Below are 26,585 nucleotides of genomic sequence, written 5' to 3'. Positions count from 1 at the left end.
ATCGTTTTTCTCCCTGTCCCTTATCCTCTAGTGGTAACAGAGTTACAAAGCTAGGGGGTAAATTCAGGTGCCTGTTGGTAGAGGAAGCTCAAGCCTGGCACATGGAAAGAGGGTCTGCTAAGAACATAACTTCTGTCTTCGCAAGGCTTCCAGCCAAGTTTGTTGCCCTATCAAATGACAGCAAATGGTGTCCTTCCTCCCAATACATTGTGTCTCAGGTATATGATTTTATTTGTCCCAGGTAGCTTTCCTAGCCAGGTGCTCCAGAACCAGCTGCTGAACTCAAAAAGGATGAGGTTGCTGCTGTGGCTTTGTCTCTTGAGGCAGATCTTGCAGCTAAGAAGGGGCAGAATGTCCCCCAGTATGGGCAGGAAGGCATCTGGCCACTCATCCTTGGAGCTGTGATTTGTTGCCCCTCATGAGCTTGCCTGCTGCCTAGACATAGGGTGAAGTTGTTTTTGCCCAACAGGGTGAGCTCTTCAGTCTTGGCAGTGCGTTATTGCTGTGCCTGTGCCTTGGCTTGGGCAACTGTTCTTTGTGTCCGTGTGGCTGAAAGCACAACAGCAACCACAGAGCTGGTACACCTTTGTGCACTGCCCACCCAGCCTTGCCTTGGCTCTGTGCATTTGGCAGCAGGTCCAAGCAGGGAGTCTAGCTGAAGTTGCCTACGTCATCCTGCCCGTCACTGGGAGCTGGTTCACCTTGCCAGCTCCCAGCCAGGTAGGTCACCTTGCAGGCACACTGGCTGCTGCTAGTGTATTACAGGAGCAGAGTTCAAGGTATGTCTCATTCCTTCACTTTTCCACCCCTTCCCCCACCTGGATTTGTGCCCTGAACTGAAAGGAGAGGTCCCAGTCCTAAAGATCCTCACACCAAAGCAGAGGGTGATTACATCTGACTTGTCAAGTGCCCTGTGTGGGGCTGTGTCAGGCAACTTGTGGGGGCTGATGGTGCAGTCTTCCCACACAGGGCCCAGGCACGGCTCAGACCAGACAAAATCCCCTCTCCCACATTTCCAAGTAATCTTGGTCTGGGTCCTAGGTCACTTTGTGACATAGCTCAGACTTTTCCCTAATTGGGACTGAGCTTTTCATGCTATCAGCTCTAACCAGGTCCTAGTCGAGGACACCTGAACCGTCTTTTTCTTGGAGTAGCAAATGCCCACATCCTAAGCAGTACCTGTACCCCTAAAGGAAGGATTCCTCAGCCTGTCCTCTGTAATCTAGGACAGCTCAGAAGGGCTCAGGTCTGCACTCCTTAACTGTGGCTTCATCCAAACTCAGCACTCCCCCAAATGTTTCTTTACGGTTCTCAGGCTGGGGCCTGGTTTTAACTGGCAAAACTGTAAAATTCATGCTGAGTCCCATCCAAACACCACCAAGGACGGGCTCCAGCACTAAGGAATGCTTCCTGGCACTCACAGAATGGTAGAAATTGTGGTGGGAGGGGACCTCAGGAGGTCTTTAGTCCAGGCTGCTGCTGCAAGTGGCACTGTTACCAGCACTAGGTCAGATCAGCTGTGGCTTTGGCCTCAAGAATTAAAAACCTGCAAGGACAGTGTTTCCCCTCTGAGGACCTGTCGGATGGACCCAGTCACTGTTCAACCTGAGCCTCCCAAGCTGCGATTTGGGACCTTCGCCCCTGGTTTTATTGTCTGCCACTACCATTGTCTTCCTCCCACCCCTCTGTGTAGGTGTAGATGAGAGTAGCTTGCCCCTCAGCCTACTTTTTACCAGACTAAACAATCCAGCTCCTTTAGCCACTCCTTGGAGGTGACTGACTAGGATCTGTGAAGACACAGTGTGTCCACGGTGTCTACCTTCTCCAAAAAGATGAGGTTTCATTTCTACCAAGTGGTACAGAGGAAGGAGCTGCCAGGCACTGCTCTTTGCTGAAGCAGCCCTTCCAGCTCAGGTTAGATACCACCAAAGACATGACAAAATGTCTAGTGATTTGGGGAGCATGAGGACAGCTTTTCCAAGTGTCAAAATTTAAGTGCAAAAGTCTGCATCCAGGTTTGTCACAGCTTGCTGTCTGTGCTCAGATGCGGCTGGTGACTGCCAGCACTCAAGCCTCACAGCAAGGAGCCACCAGAATTGGCCACAGCTTCTGTCCAGGTGGCTGGAGGCTGCAGGAAGTGAGGAAAACTAAGCTAGTCATTCTTGCAAGGCTTGGCAGGGCTGCAAGTGAAGCCAGGTGCGCAGCTCACTCTCAAACAGGAATTGTAGAAGAAAACTTCTGGGACTCAGCGTGCAACCAAGTACATGTTTATTTACAAAAGAGAAAACGTGGCAATCACATCAAATTCTGGTATATTTACAGCATCCAATCGAAGGCTCCAACAAAAGAGGTTGTAGGGCAGAGGGTTGGTGTTAGGGCAGGAGGAAGTTTCCCATTGAATTGCAGAGCAGCCAAGCTGAAAGAGGCCTCCGAATTCTGAAAGCTGAGACTTCAGGGAACGTAACAGGCACTCACAGCAGTGGGCAGAGCTGTAGCTCCTGTAAAGAGCTGTTTTAACTCTTCCCTAAGCAGCTGACACAGCAGAGGGGAGTTGGGGCCCCAGTGCTTGGAGAGCGAGGGGAAGAAGGGGTGGGATTTCTTTCTGTTAATGACTGATGAAGGGACACCAAGAGCCCTGGCCAGCCTGCACAGGTCAGGGACCTCAGAGTCGGTCAATCGAGTCAGTCAGCTGAGCTGAGAAGCAGCCTGGTTCAGGGCACTGGGAGGTGGCACAGAAGGGAGAGGCAGAGTTTCAGCTGGGGAGCAAGAAATGCGAGACAGGCCAGCCTGGACCTGACCCCCAGTCCTGCTCCCTGGGTTCAAAACCCCCCTGGGGTTACCTGCAACATGTGCTTATTTTTTCTTCAGTGAGCCTTTCTGTTTCTTCTCTGAGGAGCGCTGTTTCTTCTTCTCCTCCTTTTTCCCCAAGTTCTCATAAACAGTTGACTCCTCTTTCTGCCTGGAAGAGCAGGGGAAAACAAGGGGGAAAAAATGAGCAAGAGGAAAAATCCAGCCAAGCCAGGAGGGAGACTATTGCTAGAGGCGGGCATAGCTGGGCCTCTGGTTTAGGTGAGCTCTTACTTGGAGGATTTTCGTGTAGCCTTGGCATGCACGTTCCTCACTGCAGGGGGGTAGGCAATGTTCCCATACTCTGATTCATTCGGCTTGCCTTTCTGAGACTACAGGAGAGAAGAATTTGGGAAATGGAGCACAGAGCTCAGAGCCAGCATCATGCAGGGCGTAGGCTCCGCAGGCAGGACAGCAGAGTCCCCTTTCTCACCTGGATAACTTCCAGCTTTTTCTTGGTTGTCTCTATGAACTGGCAGATGGCCATGTAGATGAACTTGTACTGGGCCTCTGTCTGCACCATCCCTGAACGCTGGGCCCTCACCATCTGGATGGTCTTCTGGATGTCAATGTCACAGTCAAGTCCTAGCAAGGGGCACCAGAAAAGCTTATAGACATATTCACTGCCCCTCTCCCAATTCTCCACCAAAACCAGTCACAGTTGAGGTCAGTCAAGAAGTTTCCACCTCCCTGCATACTCTTGACTCCTGTATGGACCTCCTATCCCTCCTTCCTGCTCAGCATCTTTTAAGTCTGGCCCTGGAGGAAGAGCTCAAGCTCAGGGAAGGCTGAAGTCTCAGCAGTGGATGTGGTGCAGCAATCCAGCAGCTGCCAGGTAGCAAGGACAGCACAACCCTCTCAGGGCTGTGACAAGACCTCTCCCACTGACACATGACAGCTTTCATCCCTTTGCAGCTGGAGCTAAGGGCTGGGTAGGCCAGTTCACTTCAAAATCCTGTGGGGTCCTCTTACCCTTGGTGGAGATGGTTTCAACTATCATATCAATGACAATGATGGTCCCAGTGCGGCCAATCCCAGCACTGCAAGGAGAGGACAAGCAGAGGTCAGAGCAATGCAGCTTCTGAAACAAAATGCAGCTGATTCTAGGGAAAAATGTGGCACTTGGAGCAGCTGCTCAGCAATGCCACAAAAAAAAAGACAAATTCAACAGGCTGAGAGTTCCGTTTGGGGACATCAAAGAGAAAAAACCCCACAAAGATTGGGGCTGACATGCTTCACACACAGTTCCTAGGGAACAGCTGGTGGAACAGCTTTCTGTACCTCAGCCTAGGAAAACGATGGAGAATGCTTCAAACCCCAGCCTCTGCACCAACCTGCAATGCACCAGAATGGGCCCTGCATCTGGGATGCTCTCTTGTTTCTGGTTTATTTGGTCGAGGAAGCTGAGCACTCCTCCTGGCTCGCTGGGTACACCGTGGTCAGGCCAGCTCAGGTACTGGTAGTGCCAGATCTCCCGCACAGCCTTACCCTGATAATAACAAAACACCCCGCTGGTAAAACTGCAGCCCAGTCCTGTCCCTGGTCTCGGTCCCAGGGAGAGGTGGGCCTGAAGCCAGAGGGAATCTCTGTCTCCTGCATGCTTCCTGGTGATCCCACCAGCATGATTCCAGCCCAAAGTCGGCGGGACCAGCAACCCCAACAGCAGCACACCCCAGCACCCAGCAGTTCCCAGCCTTAGATGCACAGTTAGACCCATGTGCTCTGTGACAGCCCTCGGCCGGACACACTCACATTCTCCTTGGGACAGACGCAGAGGTGCCGGAGTTTGTACTCCAACGCATCGTGCTCCCCAGCGTTCTCCACGAGATAGGGACCGTATCCCCTTGTGCTGCCCACCTCTGGCCAGTAAGGCACACATTTGTTCTGCATGGGCAGAGAGGGCAGGGTGAGGCTGGGCAGAAGGCAGGAAAGGGAGAAGAAGCAGAGCAGTGGTTGAAGGGGGCAGCTCAGGGACACCTACCAACTGCTACTCACCCGCCCTTTTTCTACCTCCCGTGTGGTCATCACAATGATGCGCGTGTTCTCCTGCCACACCATCTGCCAGAAGTCATTGACTGTGGTGTCCAGGCAGCCCTGGCTAGCAATGTAGGTCTTCGTGCACTCATCTGGGCTGATCAGGTTGTTCTGAGTGTGGACAGGAGAAGATCAGGAGGGTTGCAGGAGCAGGCAGGCCTTACCGCACTTTGGGCTTGTAGTCATATCTCAGTTCTCACCTTGACATAGTTGGCATTGATATAGTCAGATCCTGGTATATTTGGGTCCCTTCCTTGGAGGACGACTCTGGAGTGATCAACTGGAGATGCAGTGAAAGAACAAATGTAGCAATGAGACACTCCATGCCTAGCCACATGAAGCTCCTTCACTGCCCCATGCCACCTCATCCATGCTACCCAGTGCATGCAGCAGGCCCCTTATCTTCACCTTTCCTTCTCTGGAGTCAGACCAATGTCACCCTGTCCTCCTATCTCCTTACCCCTACAATGGACCATCAGAAGCTAATGAGTCCTTCCTTCCTTCAAAGACATGAAAAGCCTGTGAACTTTCTCATCAGCTCAAATCCTCAGTGCCACACACCTTGTCCCCTGCTCTGGAGGACAGAGTGGGCTGAAGCAGGGCAAGAGGTGACTCAGACAGCTCTTCATTGTCTGTCTCTGTCTATTTGAGGTTTGTTGTGGGTTTTTTGTTTTATAGTGGAAAACTAGACTCACAGGGCAAGATGTTCTTGTATCGGTTCTTGCACTTGTTTTCAGGCCTCTGACCCTCATGACGGTCAAACAGGTGCTTGGGTTCCTGTTTTTGCAGACTCTGAGAGCAGAAGGAAGAACAGTCATGGCAAGGTCACACTGTATGACTGGGGAGCTGGGCACCAAAGGAACAGTAGTGACCCTGAAGACACATGGGCATCATTGTGGGGGAGCAGAGAAGTGAAAAGCAAACATAGACTGGAAAAGTCCAGGGTTCATGCCCTTTACTGTCTTGCTAACAAGTTCTCCCAACCACAAAAAGGCACATTTCTACCTCACTGGCTCCACTTATTCCCCAGAGGAACAGGTTCCAACCAGAGACTTCTTTCAGAGATAAATTGACAAGAATTTTCAAGACACCTGAAGAGTTTGTGTCCAGGAATAAATCAGGGATGGAGAATGAGGTGGTGCACAGGGACTTCCCAAAAACCCAGAATGTCCCCCAGCAGTTTCTTACATCAAATTCCTCCCAGAATCCAGCCTTGGATGTCTCCTCAGATAGACACTTCTTGTTCAGCTCGTGCACTCTGTTCTCAATGTCAGCAGCATTCACCCTTGTAGCATAGTAGGGCTGGGGAAACAATGGCTTGGCATGAGAGAGGGACTCTGCTAGAGAGCAACGTCTCCTCTCTGTGCTGTGGAGAAAAGGAGGAGAGGGACACAAGCAGAAACAAACAGCAAGTGGGTCTTCCAAAGGATCCCTAAGACACAGAGAAAATGGGATTTACCTGCTTCAGGTACACAAAGGAGCCAGACACCTCCTCAATTCCAGTCTTCTTGAAGTGCTCCACCAGATCTGCCAAGCTGTCAAATGTTTCAGCACCTCCAACTGTGTAGCGTCCATTCTATGTGGAGGAAGAATGTGTGAGGTCCCACTCGTAACAGTGTGAACACAGACAAAGCTGGGAACCCTCAGGGAAAAGGTCACAATGGGGTGCAAAGCCATGGGCCATCTAGAAAAGCAATTCCTCTAGCAGGGAAGTCAAATGGAAGTTTGCCCAGAGAACACTGAGTTGATAGCATGGTGAAGTGACTGCTGTTCTGAGTGGATGGAAGCCCAGAGGAGGTATATTGCCCTCAGCTGTCATTTCAGGTCAGTGGCTTTCTGTCCTTGAAATCTCCCTCCACTCTCTGCATCTTCCCATGTGAAATAGAGGAGCTTGTGACAGCCAGGTTGGTAGCACCCTTCAGACTACAAGTGGAGGCCTTGCAGATGCCACTTCTTCAAGAGCTTTTGACTCTTCTGCTGAACTCATAATTAGATTGTGAATTCTCCTCTCTCTTTCACTTCTTGGTCAGACTGAGCCCTGCTTCCTCCTGTGTCTGAGCACCCAGCACTGCCCATGGTCACCCAGGCTGGGGCAAGGACAAAAGGAGCCTGCAAGGTGACAGCACTTTGATCCAAATTCAGAAACATTGCTGACAGGGCCCATACTTTTGAAGACATGATCAGCAGAGACTGACATACACCTCCTCCACTCCCTTTCCTTTTGCTCTCCCAACTGCTCACCTCACACATGATCTTGATGTGGGTGACTTTGAGCTGGGCCCCAGAGGCACTGGTTGCCCCAGCTGCTGCAACATCAGACCCAGGTTTCAGCTGGTCAGTGAGGACAGACAAGACAAAATCCCCAGGTTTGCTGAGGCTCTCCCGCACCAAGAAGGTCCAAGGGATGGCTTTGGCCTGAAGAAGTGACTCAGCTGCAGAGCCTGACAGATGCCCGTGGTACCATCTAGGAAAAAAAGCCAAGAGAGGGTCAGAAGAGAGGTGGAGGTGCAGGTAAGTGGATGCCCTTGAGCTGATGAGGGAAGGATATCGACACTGGGGAAGGGGGAGGGAGAGAGGGAAGGAAACCAAGAGAGGAGCAGTATTTTGGGAAAAGCAGATTATACAGAAAGAAGTAGAGAGCTGGCAAGAAAAGGAAAAGGCAAGGGATGAAGTGGAGGTAGAAGGGGACCCAGGGAGCAGAACGGAAAGCACCGAGTGTGAGCCGGTTGTGCGATACAGACAAGCAGAAACTCTCCGTTGGATTTAGCAGCACCCAGGTGGCTGTGGTGAGATCCGATCCATTAAAGAACCATCCCAGCAACCTCTCTTCCTGAGACTCGGCCACATCTTCAGTCAAAGGATAGTTCCCAATCTCTGGGCACATCACACCGTAGCAATCAGCCTGGCCGTGGGAGTGAATGCCAGGAGCGAGCTGGAGCCTGTATTCTGTCACTTGTCACTGTGCTTGATCCACATGCATCTTCCTGTCTTCAGTGCAGACACCCAGCCAACAACTCCTTCTCTCCTCTCAGCACGAGGTGAGGACCATCTCCATTTGACCAAGGTGCCCTCTGCCCTGCTGCAGGGTGCAGAGGGACACAAGCATGGTGCAAATGGCACAGCTGGTGCCAGTAGCCATCCCACCTACACGTGTCTCTGGGGGGGAGGGTGTGCCTGCCTGATGGGATCTCACTGCATTGTGCAATGTGAGTGCAAGTGATGGCTGGGAGATGGAGATGGGACAACCCTGGCCTCTCTTCCTACTGCAGGGCCAAGAGCCCTGCAGAAACTCCAGATGGGACTCAGGTTGTCTCTGTGCAGATCCTCTAGTTCCTCGTGCCCATCCCAAGTTTCACAGACTCCTTGGAGCACACGAGAAGGTCCTGGGAGCACTGCTGAGCTGCCAAGTAGAGATGCAGGAGGCCATGTTCACTGCAGCTCTGGCTTGCTACCATGAAGCTTGCTTGCAAGCTGGAGCTAAATATCTAAATTATAGACAGCTGAGAGCTATGCAGTGTTCTGGGCACTGGCAAATGCTGCTTATATCATCCTGATCCTCCCAGTAGCCATTTTCTGGTGGAGCCTTTGCTGGGTTTGGACCCATGTCAGCCCTGGAACCACTTCAGCTCTGGTAGTCCTGCCCCAGCCCCTTCCCTCCTCCCCAGCTGGGTATCAGAGAGGAGATTTGGCCCCTTCTCCTGCAGCAGGGATTGGCCAGGTTCAAGCAGGACCCTCTGGTCCTGGGTAATCCCCATCTCTACAACCAGCACCAGTCATACATCCTGTGTGCTGCCACTGAGGCCAGGCTGCTGCTCAGCAGATAAGCCAGTACAGTTAGAGCTGTGGGAGCAGGTCTGCTGCCCACAGAGCAGCTAACAGTGGAGGCCTGGGGTGGTACTGGTGTCTACGGTGAACCTGGCATTGTTAGGGCTACCTGTTCCCAAGAACTGAAAGGGAATTCAGGAGGCCATGCCCCAGGCTGCAGAAGCAGCTGGGGCATTCATTCACCCCTGCATCGGGCCGGAGCAACACATCCCCGTACACAACATCTAGGAACCATTTTTGACAGCAAGACGTGGCAGGCAAGTTGTTGTGCCTTGGCAAGTAACTTCTGTCCATCCTCACCTCGTGTGCTGCCAAAAGCAGCTGGTGACTGACTTCCATGGCATGGCAGGCGTTAGTTCCTGATCCTCCTCCCAAGGAGGAGGGTTTCAGCCACCATGTGCCAGCGCTCAGATGCAACCCCAGGGAACAGCTGCCCCCTCCTGCTCATCCGAGAGGTCTCTAGGCCTCCCCTCCGCAGGCAGGAAGGGGTTAACGGGCCCTGTTCCCCCCTCTCTTCCCCCAGAAGAGCCCGACTCTTCAAAGCCACGTGATGGAAAATCACTTGGGGAGGGAGAGAGAGAGGAGCTTTCGTAAGAGCCTGGCGGGGGGGGGGGGGGGGAAGAGAAGTTTCCAACCGCAGGGAGGAAGGGTGGAAACTGCAGGGCCACGACCCAGGGGCGTCCAGCGCAGGTGCTGGCCCCTCTGCAGCCAGACCCCCGCCTCCAGCGGGGGCACACCGGCTGCTTTGCCCCGGACATCCCTGCTCCCCGTCTCCAGGTGCCAGAGAAGGACCTGCCTGCCCCGGAACACAGCGAGACTGCGCCGGGAGCTGCACCAAAGGGCCTGAAAGCGCAGGGCGAGGGCAAAACCACCTGATTTGGTTTAGGAACTGGGTGTCAGAGACATATGCAAAGCGGGGACAGGAAGGAGGCTGAGCGGGCTAGGAATAGTAGGGGAACATTGCCCTGCACTCAGCTACGTGAGTCACCAGACTAACCAGAGAGGTTTGGGGCAAGGCCGAGAGCTTCCACATAACGTGTCACCCTGCAGACCACACTGCAGACTAACACCACAACCTGTGCTTTTAGGAAACAGTATATAAATAACAAAAAAACAGGAAACCAGAAGTAAAAATAGAGCCTGTTAGGGCTGCTGTGATGGGTCAAGGTATGTCCAGCTGTTCCTGGGGATGCTGTCCCCATGGAAGCATAGGAGTGCATGGGAGACAGGAGACACTTTTGGCAGGGTTTGCTGTGGGGGTACACGGGGCAGAAAAGAAGCCATGAAACAGAGGACTTTTCATCACTGACACACCAGCTGCTCTGCTGCTCCTTACCTCTCTGTAGTGGGGTCAGAACAGTTCAGGGGGTATCGCAAGTCGATGATGGTTCCATCTTTGTCCTGCAGCGAGCCCTGTTGCTGTGTGTAGTACTCCACCAGTTCTGATAAGGTGGCAAACTTCTCCCCTCCATAGAGGTCATAGAAATCCCCAGTATTCTGGATGCGGATGTGGGTTACCTGGTCACCAACCCTGTGGGATGATGCACAGAGAAGTCCAGTGAGGCAGCTGGGAAAGAGGCAGAAAAGATTCTGCATTTACCTCCCACTGTGGAACCAGAGCAAGCCATCCTAGTGAAAGGAGATGGCTGGAAAGAGAAGCTCCTGCTTCCTGTCTAGAATATGCTGGGAAGCTCAAGTCTTTTTACAGTTTGGAAAGAATTCAAAGGAATAACAACAGGGTGAAGAAGGCACCACAGGATACGAGGGTCTGAGCGTTCTGTGTATGTAACCTTGGAAAGACAAAGGTTGAGGTCCAAGTGACTTACCGAACTGAAAGAGAAAAGTCCCCCTGATTCTTCCGACTGGGTCTGGCCAGAAAGCTCCCATGGACACCTCGACCCTTCAACAAGGCTTCAGCTTCCAGCCCACTCAAGTCACGGTGAAACCACCTACCAGAGGAGATAAAAACAAGACCAAGTGAGTAAAAAAGTCCAGGCACTCTTCTGGAAACTTGTACAGTGAAGAATGGTCTCCAGTCAGGATCCCTAGAGATGCCCATACAGGTGACAGCTCTCAGCAGCAGCCCTTCCTGCCAGATACCTCCCCCAGCTCATGAAAGGTTTCCACTGAGATACAGCTTCCAGGATTATCCCTCCCTCTGATCTGTCCTACTTTCCTGGTCCCCCTCCTCACACACACACCCACAACTTCTCAGCCCCTCTTACCTCACCATCGTGGAGGGCAAAAGAAGAGGGGGCCGAGAGGCTACCACCAAAGCAACTCAAAAAATGCAAAGTAGAAATCAGTTTACACTGGTGAGAAAAAGGAAGTTGGAGCTCTGTGCCGGAGCACCCAAGGCCAAGCTGCTTCTGTCCCTCTGGGGAGCTGGCCATGTATCACGTCAGTCCATTCAGCCCCTCTCCATCCACCCGGTTCTCAACATGTGCCGTGGGTGCTGTCCCTCTGCACAGTGATGTGGGGCACAGGCAGGCACCAGCTCGTACGTGGCCGGGCACGCGCGGCTCCAGGAACAGGAAGAGCTCTGAGCCATCAGCTCCCCAGCCACAAGCTGCTTTGCACACACTTCTGCTTCTCCTTTTGTGTCTTTCTTCCCCATCCCCCCTCTTGTTCTTGGGTTCCTGTCTTTTTTCACACCAGGGTTGGCTCTGTGGGTGCATCGTGGGTCCCGGCTTTGCTCACAAAATTTGGTTCTGCACGTCCTCTGTTCCCCTTCCTCCTCAAAAGGCCAGAGTGAGCCAGGAGAGCTCCCCACTCCCAAGCCCTTGCCACGATGCCAAGGGGACCACAGCTGCCTGGGCTCATCCACATGCCTGCAAGCCTGGAGCAGTCAGCAGAGTCTAGCACACATTGAGCAATGAAGCACCCCAGCTCTGCTGGGCTGCCCTCAGCTCACCAGGTGAAACCTCCACACACCAGCTCACCGATGCACCCTCTGGGCAGGTAAATGTTCTCCGTGCTCTGTTCAGCCACAGGGGAAGTCTGTGCAAAGCCAGAGCTGCAGACCTCGAGGGCCAGATGGGCACTCTAAGCACCGAGCTGCCTTCCTGAAAACGGCCTGCTGGGGGATGCAGCTGATGGGAGCAGTGGGAGCTCCAGAGGGATGGGGTGGGAGGTGGTGCTGAAGTTCCCCTCAACAGCAGCCAGAGGAGCAGGACAAACAGTGGGCCCACACAGCACCGAGAGAGATTAGTCTGGGACCTTCCAGACCCCAGAACAGTATCCTGATGAGGCCAAAGCTGTCAACCTGGACAACCAGATAGGAAGAAGGAAAACTAACCATTTCCAGTTGTCTAGTTGTTTCCAGTTCCAGCCCATAGTGGCCCTTTTCCGTAGCACTGGTTTCAAGGTCTGCAGGTCTCATGAAAGAACAGGAGCTAAGCAGTGGCCAAAGAGGGCAATCCAGCTGGCAAATGAGCCTGACTTTTCCCTGGGCCATCTCAGCTACCCTGTGTGGGGATGTGAGCAGCAGGAACAGCAAAAGACTTTCTCATTTCAAGCATCACCAGCTGCAGACTTCCCTGCACACCACCAGACTGGGAAATTCTGCAAAAAGCTAAGCAGGCAGCTAGCAATGGCTGAGAGAAAACCTGTGGACGAGACAGAAACTGACAACAAAGGGAAGTACTGGAGAGATGAGTGGGAAGCTAAACTTCATTGTTAGAAAGGCAGCCAGGCACCTACAGCAGCTTCCTTTGACATGCTTCTAGTTTCACGATGAGCCAGCAGTGAGCTGCAGGGATCCAGCTGTGCTGATTGAAAACTAATATTTATTTTTTTTAAAAAAAAAAAAGGACACTTAAATGCACAGAGACCTGTAGCTCGAAGTTGCAGAAGTTGCACCTTAAAGACTTGCACCTAAATCAGAGCCAGTCTAGCATGGCACAGGGAAGAAGCGTTTAGTGGTGAGAGAGAAAGAACAGGAACTTGTGGGGAGAAGTCCCACAAGAGAATTCCTGGTAACAAAATAATATTAGATGATGAAGACACGGTAGACAAAAATAAAACCTAGGCACCCCTACACCTTATGAACTGGCTGAAGGAGAAAATCTGCCCAAGGAAAAGAACATTAATGGGACACAGGGGAACAGGAAAAGGACAAGGTAGCAAAGAGCCCAGAGTAGAAGAGAAAGGACGAGTTAGCACTAAACCCAGGTAATTCAGTATCCTCCAGTAAGACAAGGCACCGGGTGCAGCATAACCCACATATCAGCATTTGTGTCGATACAAATCCCAGGTCTCATCATTTATGGAATGAATTTATACTTCTGGTTGCTTTTAGCTCACGAAAGGACTGGATGCACAAGCTGCCTCGTCTTTGATCTGGACCAAAGACAACTGGGGGGGAGCTCCTGCTGGTAAGAGAGGGAAATACCACAGCAGAGAAGCAAATGGCTGGTGTCTGTGAGGTTGCTCTCCTCACAGGCTGCAGGGTGCAACAGCAGACTATAACTGAACCGTTAAAATATTGTTTTAAATATAATTAACAGGTCAAAAGTTTTCAGCAAAGAAACTATTCCTACGCTGTTCTCTCTTTGGCTTTCAGGAAAACAGAGGTGGTAGAACCTCATCTTGTAAACCCTTTGTGGAGCCAAGCTACTGCTAGCACAGGAACAAGTTTAGAGGAGATCAATGAAATAGTTAATTAAAAGACACCCACACCTGACTTGCTGTAAAAAAGACACTGAGAAACTTGACAGAATCCAGTATAAGGCCACCGAGGCAGTGAGACCACAGGAGCATGGCAGACATGGTTTGCCAGGCTGGGTTTTTTCAGCCTGGAGAAAAGATGCTTATGAAGGGGTTTAACAGCTATCTGAGACTACCTAGAGGGGAACTGGGCGATTTAGAGGGTGGAGGAACAGTTTCTTTTCCCCCTTGTACTCCCTAAGCCTCTGTTTACAGCTACTGGTAGAGCCAACCATCAAATCCATCCTTTGGCAAGGAGTTCCACTGCTGAGCTACAGGACCATCCCCTCCTTTGGCTTGCTTATAAGCTGCTCCCTGCCCATTTTTATTCACATCTGCTTGTCGTAGAGAGAGACAATTCCATGGCTGATTCCTATTTACCCCCTCCAGGTTGATAATGATTTTATAGACCTGTATTGTCTGTATCCTTCCTCAGCTCTTTCCCAGACTGACGACTCCAACCCCATGAAGGTGATCTTCACACAGAGCTTTTCTACACCTCTGATCATGTTTGCTGTCCCTCTCTGGGATGTTACCAGCTCTGTTGTATTGTTTGTAGATAAGGATGAAGGATGGCACAGAACTACAGCGTTCAAGATACCAGGGACAAGTGGACATATTGAGACACAGTGGCAATTTGTGCTGTCTGTTCACCACAACCAAGCATTTTAAGCTCACATTTCCATGCATTTATATATAATCATAGTCTTACTCCAGAGAGGTTAGGATTAGTTTACAGCTCATTGTTTTATATGTAAACTTGGAATTATTTTTCTCCAGGAACATTGTTTTACATATGCCTATACTTTTATTCACCTGCTGTTCTATTGCCCACCCATTCACTATCACAAGGCCCTTCTAAAAGTTACTCACAGTCATCTCCCACCCCGTTATCCTGAATGACTTTCTACCATTGGCCAGTTTTGTCACCTCACCATCCAAGCTCTCTTTCCAGGTCATTTGGGAATATACTGTATTTCTGGTTAGGCCCTGTGATCTGACCACTGATTCATTCCCTTTCCTGTAAAATCTGGACGTTTATTTCCACCTTCTCTTTCCTATTTTCTACTAATTCTTTACCCAAGATAAAGGTTGTCTTCTTCCTTCTTATGCTATGACTGTAGCTTTATTTTAAGACTTTGATGAAAAAATAATGTTAAATCATTTTTTTTAGAACTGGATCAGCCAGACCTCCCCTATCCACAAGCTTGCTGAGTCCCTCAGAAAACAAGATGGGATTTGCCTTCACAGAAGCAGGTGCTGACTCTTTCTTTAATATCACACTCATTGCTTTCTGTTATGCTGTCCACCCTCTTACCCAGATACCAGCTTTATTGGTCTGTGCTTCCCTCACATTTGGGGTATCCTATTTGGAGCCCTTTTTGGGAATCAGCACCGCATTTGTCACTTCTGATTCTCAGTGCTGAGATGACTTTAGAGGAGAGGTTTTGCTGTTCTGCACAGAACTGTATTGTAGCTCAGTTGTGTTGACTCAGTGCAGAGTCAAACCCACCTGGGCTTGGGGAATGGGCAGATGGACCATCTTCCTGTGACTTCCCCAAGCCAGGTGCTCTCTGTCAGGCCATGGGACGCCAGGACAGTGTTGGAGCACTTGTGGTTGCACAGATCCTTGTCACAGAGTAATGCTGGTGTGAATCCCATTTCCTTACACCACGCTATCGCAGTCCCCAGAGCAGAGAACCTGCCTGGACTCACCCTGGAGATTTTATATTCTGCTGTTTCAGAAAGGGCTGGGAAGGCTGTAGTGAGCCAAGAAATAACCAGGACTAAAAAGGTCAGCCAGCCACCTGACCACCTCTGTACAACATTCTGTGGGGCTGGCGGAGGAACCGTAGTGGACTGGGTATCCAGACCCTGCTGCTCTTTAACAAAGTGAGAAGCAACAGTGACAGCAACAGCAATCTAAACCACCCTGAATCCCAGCCCTCAGGCTTTCCCCTAGCTCCTAAAGGAGGTGGGTTTTTTCTCTTCTGAGCCAAATTCCCACTGCCAGTATTTTTTTCTCACCAACAGCTCTTTTTTTCTTTCCCTGACTAGCGTTCCCAGCACTCACCCGCAGGATGGCATGAGGATCTTGCCTCTCAGATCCCCGCGATGGGCCACTCTCTGACAGCAGCAGATGTGGGAGGTGCTAGAGCCAAGGGGTCCTACTGACGGAGAGGAAGCAATATTGGAATGATGAGGGCAGTCTCTCGAGATGAACTTGGGAGGGAGAGCAAAGACCCTGCCAGAGAAGGGGTGGACTCGCACCTTCCCAACAGGGCTGGGTGCCCACGGGGTGAGTACCAGGGCCCTGCAGAGGCAGCTGGCAGCACCTGGGGGCTGCAGCACCTCCTGCGACTCACCTGTGTCCAATCTGCACGGGCACGGCCCCAGACTCCGCCTGTTCCAAGGCAGACTAAGAAGGAGGTAGCTCCAGGTCAGGCAAACCCCAGGCCTCAAGCAGAGGGCTTAATTTCCACCATTTGCAAAGCACTTCCTGGGCTGTGGTTAATGAATAATTAGAGGGGTGGGGGAAGGCCAAGGCCAAGCCGGGAGAGGTGGATGGAGACTGAGTGCTCTTCCTGCCTCCTATCCCTGAAGCTCACGCCCTTGCTGGCTGCATTCCTACCTGGTTTGTAACCGGCAGGCACAGAAGGTAAAATGGGCAGCAGCTCTCTCGCACCTGGCTCCCTGCAGCTCCCTGATCTCTTAGGGGGAGATTCTTCACACGCAGCCCCACCACCCTAGCCCCCATCACCCTCCCAAAAGACCTCCAGGCTTCCAAGGGCGGCAGGCACACACAGAACTGGTTAGAAACACAAAACCTCAAGCTGGACCAAGGCTGCTCCACTAGGTTTCTCTCTCTTCAGTCCCAAAAGACAAGAAGATACAATTTTATGTCGTTTATGATGTTTAGTTTGGAGAAAAGGAGACTGAGGGGTGACCTCATCAATGTTTACAAATACGTAAAGGGTGAGTGTCAAGAAGATGGAGTTAAGCTTTTTTCAGTGATGACCAGTGATAGGACAAGGAGTAATGGATACAAATTGGAGCACAGGAGGTTCCATGTGAACATGAGGAAGAACTTCTTTCCTGTGAGAGTGACAGAGCCCTGGAACAGGCTGCCCAGAGAGGCTGTGGAGTCTTCTTCTCTGGAGACATTCAAAACCCGCCTGGACACGTTCCTGTGTGATGTGCTCTGGGTGACCCTGCTCTGGCAGGGGGGTTGGACTAGATCAATCTTTCAAGGTCCCTTCCAACGCCTAGGATTCTATGATTCTATGTCTCAGCCAGGCTGCAGAAAATGGGGCAAGCCCAGCCCTCCCACACCGTGCCACTCCTTGCTGCATCTCTCAGCTCAGGGCTGACGTGTTTGATGGCACATTCAGCTGGAAAACAATGCAGCCGTGAGTGGCAGGGTGGGAGTTAGCTGCCCTAACTCTGCTGGGGACAGGGGCTTTGGGGGCATTCATGGCACTTCATTGTGTTTAGGGACACATCACCTAGTATGCTTCGAACAGCTAATTTGTAAATGCTTTCATACCAAGTCCTAAGGCTTCACACCAAGGTTTCTATAAACAATGACCCCTTTGCAGAGGCTGGTACATAACTGGGCCTCCCAAAGCACTGGCACAGGCTCAATCCAGAAAGAGGCGGGCGCTCCTGTGCAGCGGGGAGAAGCACCCGTGCCTGGGGAGCACCGCCGAGCTCCCCTTCACCCACAAACCCGGGCCACTTCCAAGACATCTTGTTTTATTTGCGAGCAGACAGAGGAGCGGGCAGAGCACCCCGCTCCTCTCAGGTCAGCACCTCCCGCGCCCGGGCGCCCGGTTCCCGGGGCGGGGGAGCCCTGGGGAGGGGAGGGGGGGGCCGGCCCGGCGGCCTCAGGAGGCGGGCACCCCGCCGGCGCCAGCCCCGTGCGGCGGCAGCGCCATGGGCGGCAGGAACATGGCCTTCAGCTTGCCCGACATGCTGGCGATCTCCGGGTCCTGCGCCTCGTAGGACTTGATCAGCCGCGCGAACTTGAGCACCCCTGCAAGACACGCGCTGGGAAAGGGGCAACCCCCCCGCCGGGCGGCGGGGCCGGAGCCGCCCCCCAAGCCCCGCCGCCCCCCGCCCGCCCACCTTCGCCGTCGCTGCTGAAGCCGTAGGCTTTGATCACGTCCTGCTGGATCTGGGTGGCCACGGGCAGCAGGAACTGCAGCATCTTGCCCATGTCGTTGCAGGCGTTCTCCCGGGCCTCATCCATCCGCTGCGCGTTCTCGGGCGCCCCGAACGCCTTGATCACCTCGGCCAGCACCGCTGCGGGACACGGGCACAGCGCTGCCGGCCTGCCCGAGCGCCGGGGCCGCTCCCCGCCCTCCCGCACTCACCCTTCGCCTGCTCGGCGCTCAGCGCGGCCGCGGGGCCCTGCGCAGAGGCCGCCATCCCGCCCCGCAGCCCGGCCCCCCGCACGGCGCCTGCGCCGCCCCGCCTGCCATTCCACCCGTGCGTGAGGCTTCCCGCGCCGCGGGAAACCTGCTGGACAAATACAAAAAGAGCTGAAATCACTTCCAGTAGCCCCGCCCTCGGGCCGCTCCCCACACCCGGCCGCCCCGCACCGCGCTGAGGGCGAGGCCCGCAACCCGCCTCAGGCCGCCTCCCGCCGCAACCCCCGGCCCCGCCGGCCCCGCCACCCCCGCCCCGCCGCGAATCCCGCGCTGCCGGGGGCGGCAGCCGCCGCAAAAGCCCGGCCCCGCAGCCCGGCCGGGGCGCTATGCAGATCAGCCGCTCCCCATTGGGCCCGCCGCGCCCGCGGCCCGCCCCGCCCCGCCCCCCGCACCGCCCCCCGCCCTGGCCCGGCCCCGCCGCCGCCCCGCCCGAGCCGCTCCCCGCCGCCGGCCCCCGCGACGGGCAGCGGCTCCCCTGCCGCTCCCGGGGACCCCGGGTTTGCTCCCCCGGCTGCCCGGAGCGTGCGTGTTGCTGCCCGCTCCCCAGGCCATTCCCCGCCTGGCGCCGGCAACAAGAAAGGAACACACCGGAGCCCGCTTCTGAAAGGGTTTTTTTGTTTGGTTGGGGGTTGGGTTTGGGTTTTTTTTGCTTGTTGGTTTGCCTTTTAAGAGCTTCATATATGTATTTTTATATATATATAAATTATTAGAATGTGTGTTGGGGCTTGGGAGTGCGTGGGGAAGGGGGTGTGGGTGTTTTTCCATAGCTGGGTTGTTGGTTGGTTTTTCTTTTCCTGTTTAATGGTTAAGTAAATATATATATATATGGGGACCAATCCAGAGATACAACTGTGAAATCGGACACGCACGCGGGGGGCAAGGGAGTCACGAGTTGCTACATAAAACTGCCACGTCTAACAGGATGTGCATGAGTTAAAGTACATCAATCAGAATGGGTGAGGGGGAAGGGGCAGCCACCATCTCAAAGACAGGCAGTCCCAGGACGCGCTCATCGCTTGGCCACGCTGGCACTCCCCACCTGGGGGTGACTGGAGTCTTGGAACCAGCCTCTTGATGCTTTGCACCTCGTGGCCACGGCCCCTCCAGTCAGCCCTGGGAAAGCACCATCTCACCAACAGTCTTTGGGATGCTTTGCACCCCAATGGCTGACAACGGTCCCTCTGCAGGCAGGAGTGGCCACCTTGGAAGGGGGTCCTGTAATGCTTCCTTTGCATCTGAAGGGATGTTGGAGAACAGGGAAGCTGCTCTGGCTAATCTGAAAAAGTTCCATGTTGCTTTTCTGTATCGCTAAGCAGTATTTTACACCGAAATGCAGGTGGGGGTGTGAGGAGGCATCTTGGAAAAAAAGGCTCTCTTGGGTTTTGAGTTACTTCTTGGCCAGACCTACTCGCAGCAGCAAGAAAGGCAGCAGCATCGTCTGCATGAAGTCCTGTGATGCTCTGCACTTTTTATTTAACTCAACTGTTCCCCCAAAACAAAAGGATGGAGCTGCTGCCGACCTGAATTCATGTCAGTCTTTTGTCTTCTTGAGCTCTGAGCAATGCTGATTCTGTTTTCTTCAGAGCTCTGCTCTTATCACGTACCGATCGTTTCATGTCTGTGAGTGGTGCACCAGTCCCTCCCCAGTTTCTCTCCTCCACCTTCTGCTCCCAGGATGCCATCCTGTACTTTTTGTCCATCTTCTCTTGCACTCTACTGCATGGTGGGATCAGGATGGGTCACTCTGCAGCTTCCCCTCCCCAGGATTTTGGTTAATCGATCGCTCCTCAAGAGAAAGACATGATGATGTCACGTTGACATTAGGAGTCCATTTAAAGGGGTTTGTCACTTTCTTTCTTCAGGTGACTAGGATGAAGAAGAAGAACAAAGTGATTGTGAGAGAAGGCGGCAATTTAATATCTCCCACTGCCTTTTGTTAGTCTAGACCTGCAGGATGCTCCTGGCTTGGAAAGTTTTGCAAATCCTTGGCTATCCAAAAGGTACAACACTGCACCTCTCTCCTTTCCAACATGCTTCCCCGTGCATCTCTGAGACCCTTGTCTTGGCAAAAGCATCCAACCCTTGCAAATGTTTGGTGTTTTGGCAAGGGTATCACTCTGTCCTATCTGTATTGGCATGTGTGAAATGTGCAAGTTTCCCTCCTGCCCCAGAGGAGAGGAACTCAGACCCTACATGAGTCTAGCCACTGAACAGCCAGTTGCCAAGAACAACCACCCCGTGGCTGAGCCACAGCTGTGCCCCAGTGACAAGGCACCCCTGCTCCCAGGTGTGGGCTCAGGCTGGAGTCACCCACTCCGGGGGCAACGCCTCCCTGTCCCCACTGCCTCAGCCACCCCCAGGCCAGGGATGGGCCCGAGCTCTACTTGTGAGGAGCGAGTTACTCTGCTCGCTCCGTGCCGCGGAGAGAGCAGGTCCACACACCTGTAGTAATCCTCCTGCGTGGGGAGCGGCACACCGTGCAGGGGGTGATGGGCATGAAGCCACTGCTGCTGCTCCAGAGCCAGGCGCTGCAGCTCAGCTGACTGCGCGTGCATGGCCTGCAGCTGGTGTGCTGCTGACATGGGCGCGGAGAGAGAGCCCGGCAGGTCCCTGTAGGGTGCAGCTGCAGCCAAAGATGAAACGGAGAAGAAATCGGTTAACAGAACAGCTCCATCCTCTCCCATGGCCCCATAGCTCAGCCAAGACTCTACTGCGCTTTCTTTCCCAGCCCTGCCCAGGTGCAGGACTTGCTCAGCCCCTGGTGTGTAGGCCTGTCCTATGCCATGCCAGAACTCTGCTTAACAGACCTCACTTTGTTCCTGTGACCCCTCATGGCCACCCTGCCCCTTGCACCTGCTGATGCTCTTCCGAGGAGACCAGTGGTCTGGGTGAGCATCCTTACCAAAAAGCTGGTGGCGCAGGACTTCGTTTTCATGTAGAGGGTGAGGCAGGAGAGGGTTGGGGATGGTCCCAGCTGGGTATGGTATCCGGGTAAGGTGTGATCCCGAGGCGAGAGGGTCGATAAGAGGGTGAACAGAGGCTGAGGCTGGAAAGAAAAGGTAACACAAGATGACTCTGCTGTGCTTTGTAAGAGGTAACACAGGGAAAGGTGCAAGGCACAACAAAACAGACATGGAGATGGTCAGTGTGCATTAAGGATGGAATGACTTCCAGGCTAGACAATGCAGTACCATGTCCTTCTGAGTGCTATTCCTTCTGCCTGCATTGAATTTCACCTGAACCAGTCTGGCATAGCTCTGGCTCTACACTCCTCCAGGACAAGTACTGCTCCTTAAAGCCAATTCCACAAGGACCTGCTCTGCAACCAGACCTGTACCCAGCACCATGCCTATCTGCCACCCTGGCTGCCATCCAAGTGCATACTCGTATTGGGTGCTTCCATTTCCAGGTCTCATCCAGCGCAGATGGTCGATGCCAGGCACTCCAGTTCGCAAGTACCATCTAAGGCTGAAATACAAGGTACTACTGATATGAAAACTCCTCTTTCCAGTGTTTCAGATTCACTGCCAGAGTGCCGGCTGGAGGTGCCCAGCAAAAGAGCGTGGGGCAATGGACATTGATTTGTACCTAGTGCCATCTGAGTAGTTGTGGTTGCTCAGGCTGTGTGTCTGTCTGTGACTCCGCCACCAGATCCCACTAACTTCTTCCTTTTGTAGTCCAGGCTTTGCTTTCCTGAGATTTTTACCCCTAAACTTCTGTTCTTTCCCGTGGAATGCAGAAATGGAAGGGACCACCACCCAACACTGAAGGACAGCAGCTTCCAGTTCCTTACAATCAGCCCACCATCTCTCCTATCCCACCATCTGCAACAAGAACCATAGGAGCAAACCAGAGAACCAGCACTACATCAGTCCTAAGCATACTGTCAAAACTGTCATCAGCAAGGCTCCCACTGCCTCTGCAGACCACAGTGTGGGGGGTGCAGTCCACAGTCCCACCACCCTTGTAGCCAGCGGGACCCCAGCACTCATACTATGTCCCCAGAGGAGATAGCTCTGCCCACCCCTAAGCAGCAAACTCACAGACACCCTGATACTTGCAACGGATATCAGTGTCTTTGGTGGGATGGGAGTGAGGGTGAGGCTGAATGACCATGACTTTGACCTCCTCTGGCTGAAGAGGTGGATCTGGGGCCTCCAACGCTTGCCTTGGCAGCTCTTGGTCTTCCCCAGGTCTTCCCTCCCAGAAGGAGGGCCCACCGGGAGGGCAGGTGCAGTAGGAGCGAGAGCAGGGCTTTGCAGAGGGCACCACCACCATGGGGTCCTTACCTGCATGTATGGCATCCTGCTGGTGGAGATGGAGGTGAGAGTGGATGTGGGAATGCTGATGGTGATGAGGGGTCACATTGAGCATCTGCAGGCGGGCCAGAGGGTCGTTGCTGAGAGCAGCCACCCGCTCGGCGTGCTGGCGCTCAGCGGCCAAGCGCTCAGCGTAGGACATGTCAGGACGAAGGGTCGGGCCAGCTGCCAGCGCCAGCCTCTCCCGCTCCAAGTGGCCCAGCCCTGGGTGGAAGGGAAAAGCGGGATGAAGGCCAGGGGCTGTCTGCAGACTCAGCCCGCCATGGCGCGGGAACGGATCCATGGCAGCGGCTGGCATAGCGTGGAGCTGCTCCAGCTCGGCTGGCTTGACTTCAAAGCCGGGCTTGAGACGTTCTCGCAGGTCCCGGTCCCTCAGGTCTCGTTCGCGGGCTTCCCGTTCCCTCAGCTCCCGCTCCCGCGTTGCCGGATCACTGCTGTAGATGGCCGGCACGTTGTACCCCAGCAAGCCTGGGTCGACAGCACCCAGCGGCACGTAGAAAGGGTGGTTGCGGTTGCTGGGGGACATGACGTGGGGCCGTGCGTATTCGCTCAGGGTGCGCAGAGCCGGGGTGTCGGGGCCCAGGTATGGGGGAACAGTCGCTACGGCACTGCCCTGCTCGAAGGAGGGGCGGTGGGGAACCGGCCCGAGGGAAGAGCACTCAACCGGCCGGCCCTCCTGGGCCATCTTCTGCAAGAGAGCAGAGGCCCCAGCGTCAGAGGCACAGCAGGGAGTGACCAGGGGGGTCCTTGAGCATCCCCCTGGCTGCACAATGGCAGCGGGACCCCCAAACATACCACACTCCTCTCCAGCTCCCGCTCCTTCTCCCGCTCTCGCTCCTTCTCTCGTTCCCGCTCTCGTTCCCGCTCCTTCTCTTCCCGTGCCTTCTGCTCAGCCTCTCGCCGCACCTTCTCCACCAAGTCTGCCCTCTTCTTGGCCAGCTTGGAGCCATCGAGGGGCACGAAGTACAGGTCCGTGCGAGAGCAGGAGTTGAAGCCACGGTCCAGGTGTTTGTTGAATCTGGGGGCAAGAGACGAAACCTGTCAGTGCAGGAAGGGGGCTGGAGGGCAGGGATGGGAACAGGGGCAGGCAAAGCCAAGCCTGGAAGTGCAGAGAAGGGAAGAGCATCACAGAAAGGGCAAAAAGGCACCGCTGTACCCCACATTCAGAGTTACCTCCCCTGCCCCATGTATCCCTCCCCAGCCTGGGGACACCCCCAGGTCTCCCCCCAGCTGCCGCCCCTCACCTGGCTGACTGGCTGGCATGGCTGGGCACATCCACCACCTTGGGGGGCGGCGAGGGGCTGCGAGCGGGCGGCACGGGGCTCTCGGGGGGCTCATACTCCTCCGACGGCTCCTGCTTAATCTGCGCAGCACTGAGGGGCAGCTGCGGCGGCGGGGGGGCCGGAGCAGCCATGCTCCCTGGAAGGGGTGGTGGGGCAGAGGAGGCAGGCGAGGGGGCTTTGTAGCCCCCTGCCACAGGGGAGGAGGCCACTCGGTAGCCGGGAGGGGTGGCTGCCCGGAAAGGGGCAGCTGAGGAAGAGGGGGGTGAGCCTGGCTTGTAGGGGGCTGGGGGCTGGAAGGTGGGGACAGGGGAGGCTGCTCGTTTCCCGTAGGGTGTCACGGCTGAGGGGGGTACCGGAGGCGACACAGTCTTGTAGGGGGCAGCTGAGGGAGAGGCCATGGTGGCAATGACTGTGGAGAGGGTGGTGGCAGCGGAGGTGACCGGAGGGCCAGCCCCATGGGCAGGGGAGGGGGGTGGCGGCGGGGGGAAGGTGTAGGTGGCAGGACTCTGCCCCGGAGGGTGAGCGCACATGCTGGGGTAGCTTCCCTGGGAAGAGGCGGTGGAGGAAGATGAGGAGGAGGAGGAGGAGGAGGAGGAGGAGGGGGCCGCCGCAGCGGCGGAGGCCGAGGGAGCCTGGCTGTAAGCTGCCTGGCTGTGCGGGGGGTAGAGGCGTAGCCCGTAGGTGGCGTGGGGATGGTGATGGTTGCCTGACTCCAGGCCGTGGGGGTAAGCCCCGGAGGGCTGGGGGGGGACAGAGGCAGCCGAGGAAACCCCCCCGCCGCTCCCGTGGCTGTGGTGGTGCTGCTGGGGCTGCTGCTGGTGGTGAGGGGGCTGGCCAGGGAAGGGGGCGGCAGGGTGGGAGCCAGCGTTGCCCAGGGGGCGGCTGTAGGGGGGCGGCCCCTGGCTCCAGACAGGCTGGGAGGGCAGGGAGGGCTGGGTGTACTTGGGGGGCTGGCTGGAGACGGAGAGGCCGCCGGGGGGGGGGAAGGAGTGGCCGTAGGAGGCCGTGTAACTGGGCAGCGGCTGGCTCGGGGAGGGCTGGGGGTACTGGGCTGAGGAGGTGGAGGGCGGCAGGGGCGGCGGGGCGTAGGGGTAGCGGGAGGGGGCCAGGGCCGGGCCCTTCTCCTGCCCCATGCTGTGGGGAGAGGGAAGGTGGCCGCTCAGGGCCTGCCCCACCATCCCCGGGGAGCTGGAGGCAGCCACCGCGTTGTTGAGTGGGCGCAGGGCCGGGGGGGGAGGCAGATTGGCAGAGACGTGGGGGAAGTTCGGGGCTGAGGCAGGGGGAGCGGCCGGGGGGTTGGCTGGGGGCGTCTTTTGTGGGGGGAGCCCCCCGGCCACCGACGCCAGCGAGATGGGAGTGGTGGGTGGCGGATTGTGCTTGGCGCCGAGAGCCTGCTCGCGAGCCCCTGGCGCGGGGAGCCCCCCCACTCCACTGGCAATTTTGGCCCCAACCTGGACCACATTGGCCGCAGGGTAAAGAGAAGCGTGGGTGGAGGAGGAGGAGGAAGAGGAGGAGGAGGAGGAAGAGGAGGAGGAGGAAGGGGGAGCAGAAGGAGCAGCAATGGCGGAGGAGGAGGAGGAGGCGGGTGTCTGTGGGGCTTGAGCCTGGAAAATGCGGGAGGCCTGCCCCTCCAGCTGGGAGTGGTAGCTCCCTGCAGGGGGTCCCTGGGGGTGCACCTCACCCGGGAGCCCAAAGCTGGGCTCGGGGGCACGGGCCAGGCTGTCAGGAGGGGGAGCTACCGGTGGGCTCTGGGGGAAGAGCGGGGGGTGGTGGTAGGAGTGAGACGGCCCCTGGGACAGCACGGAGGAGGAGTCGGAGTCATTCTCCACGCTGCCAGGGCTGTAGACGCTGGGAGAAGTGCTCCTGTTATCCTGGTCAATGTCCCGTGGGTCACTGCCCATCTCATCATTGAAGCTGTGGCCATCTAGGCTGTCAACATCAGATGGGGATGGAGGACAGGGCAACTCCTGAAGTAGGAAGAAGGAGGAGACATTATACAACCTCCCAGAACATGCACAGCACATTTCAAGTTCCCAGAGAACCTGTTTTCTGACCTTTCGCTGCCAGCCCCAGCACTAGAAAACCCCACAGAGGGAAGGAGGTATAATCTGGCAAGGTATAAATAACACCAGTCCTCCTGCCTCCCCTCCAGTGCTCTTGGGTCCTTGTGTACAGAGGCAGCAAGGGAGGATAGGGAACTGCTACAGATGTGGTGAAGAGTGAACAGGTACCAAAGGTTCTAGCACCACCACCACCACCTGTGATGGGCTGCTGGCCAGGGTATGATGCCACCAGGTGGCACAGAGCAGCATACATCACAGTGTGCTCAGCTCAGCCCCCCAGACCCAGAATCGCTCTTCTTCACCCCACAGATTTCTCCCCTGGGTGAGGAGATCCAGCTCCCCTCCAGGTCCCCCTCACTGCCCCACTCCTCTCCCTCCCTGCACTTCCCAATCTCTACTCCTTCCTTCCACCTCTAGACTCATGCAATGCAGCACTGGTGATTAAGCAGTTAGCATGAACAATTAACAAGGGCCATTTCTGAGCCTCGGAGCTTACAAGAGAGACTAAACTGAAAAAAGATCACTGATGAGCTCAACAGTGTCCATGTGGAGAAATTACACAGGTGTAACCGTCGTGGTTTAATTACAATTACCTCATAACACAAGGAAATATCCTCTTGTTTGCAGGCCCTTAAGGCCAGTTAAATGAAGAGGACAGTGGGGAACTGAGACACACAGGAGCTCAATCCTTCTCCAACCATCCAACCACCAATGCTGGCCTTTTGGAACAGTCCTGCCACAACTATGCAGAGCGCATGTGTGAGCAGGTTTAGTAAGACCACCACCCAGAACCTGCCACGACTGAAGCACCTCCATTTCACACTGCTCTGGGGGAGCAAAAGAGGCCAAGCCCAACCCAACCAGTCGCTGCACGTGGAGCCAAGTTCTTGCCACTGAGTCAGGAAAGGCAGGGCACATGCCGAGCTCCAAAAAGCATGGCAGTTCCCTGCAGACAAGGCAAAAGAGATGGAGCATCTCCATCTGCTTGTTGCCATTGCTGGTGGCACTTTTTGTAGCCAGGCAGATGCCAATTAGGTTGGAAGAGCCGCAGTGTGAAACCTGAGATGCCAGGGC

At 55.0% G+C, this 26,585-nt stretch overlaps 3 protein-coding genes and 1 non-coding gene across 11 annotated transcripts in view; all 4 read right to left on the bottom strand.

Annotated features, from left to right (window-relative positions):
- Positions 1-2,251: 2,251 nt before the first annotated feature.
- On the bottom strand, positions 2,252-17,079 carry PTPN6 (protein tyrosine phosphatase non-receptor type 6). Of its 4 annotated transcripts, none has more exons than XM_051643450.1 (15): positions 12,005-17,079; positions 10,533-10,655; positions 10,043-10,237; positions 7,123-7,345; positions 6,341-6,457; positions 6,070-6,183; positions 5,577-5,673; positions 5,082-5,161; positions 4,843-4,992; positions 4,600-4,731; positions 4,182-4,336; positions 3,820-3,887; positions 3,281-3,432; positions 3,082-3,179; positions 2,252-2,959 (listed from the first exon to the last, which is right to left on the bottom strand). In XM_051643450.1, exons 1-15 carry the CDS (start codon positions 12,040-12,042, stop codon positions 2,854-2,856), a joined length of 1,848 nt encoding a protein of 615 aa, XP_051499410.1. In that variant the 5' UTR covers positions 12,043-17,079; the 3' UTR covers positions 2,252-2,853. The 4 variants fall into 4 exon arrangements, with proteins under 4 accessions (XP_051499410.1, XP_051499418.1, XP_051499426.1 ...); XM_051643458.1 differs by having other exon boundaries at positions 15,488-17,079; XM_051643466.1 differs by lacking the exon at positions 12,005-17,079 and adding an exon at positions 10,932-11,998.
- A 73-nt stretch (positions 17,080-17,152) lies between these two features.
- Positions 17,153-17,927, bottom strand: C1H12orf57 (chromosome 1 C12orf57 homolog). The gene is made up of 3 exons (XM_051643721.1): positions 17,790-17,927; positions 17,542-17,718; positions 17,153-17,449 (listed from the first exon to the last, which is right to left on the bottom strand). The coding sequence occupies exons 1-3, from the start codon at positions 17,842-17,844 to the stop codon at positions 17,301-17,303; spliced, it is 381 nt and encodes a 126-aa protein (XP_051499681.1). The 5' UTR covers positions 17,845-17,927; the 3' UTR covers positions 17,153-17,300.
- Positions 17,910-17,969, bottom strand: LOC127380296 (U7 small nuclear RNA). Its single transcript, XR_007888457.1, has one exon. It is a non-coding gene; the product is annotated as a U7 small nuclear RNA (small nuclear RNA).
- Positions 17,970-18,471: 502 nt separating this feature from the next.
- Positions 18,472-26,585, bottom strand: part of ATN1 (atrophin 1) — a 29,165-nt gene continuing 21,051 nt past the window's right edge. For all 5 annotated transcript variants that reach the window (XM_051643126.1, XM_051643117.1, XM_051643134.1 and 2 more), the window contains exons 5-10: positions 23,410-25,415; positions 22,961-23,183; positions 22,136-22,853; positions 20,749-20,892; positions 20,289-20,469; positions 18,472-19,712 (exon numbers count right to left, since the gene is read on the bottom strand). In XM_051643126.1, coding sequence (XP_051499086.1) covers positions 19,679-19,712; positions 20,289-20,469; positions 20,749-20,892; positions 22,136-22,853; positions 22,961-23,183; positions 23,410-25,415 — 3,306 coding nt within the window. In that variant the 3' untranslated portion in view covers positions 18,472-19,678. The remainder of the gene's footprint in view (positions 19,713-20,288; positions 20,470-20,748; positions 20,893-22,135; positions 22,854-22,960; positions 23,184-23,409; positions 25,416-26,585) is intronic.

This window comes from Apus apus, chromosome 1, assembly GCF_020740795.1.
Source record: "Apus apus isolate bApuApu2 chromosome 1, bApuApu2.pri.cur, whole genome shotgun sequence".
NCBI classification, from domain to species: Eukaryota; Metazoa; Chordata; class Aves; order Apodiformes; family Apodidae; genus Apus; species Apus apus.
Note: the sequence above shows the minus strand (reverse complement) of the source record. Positions and strands in the feature narration are given on the sequence as shown.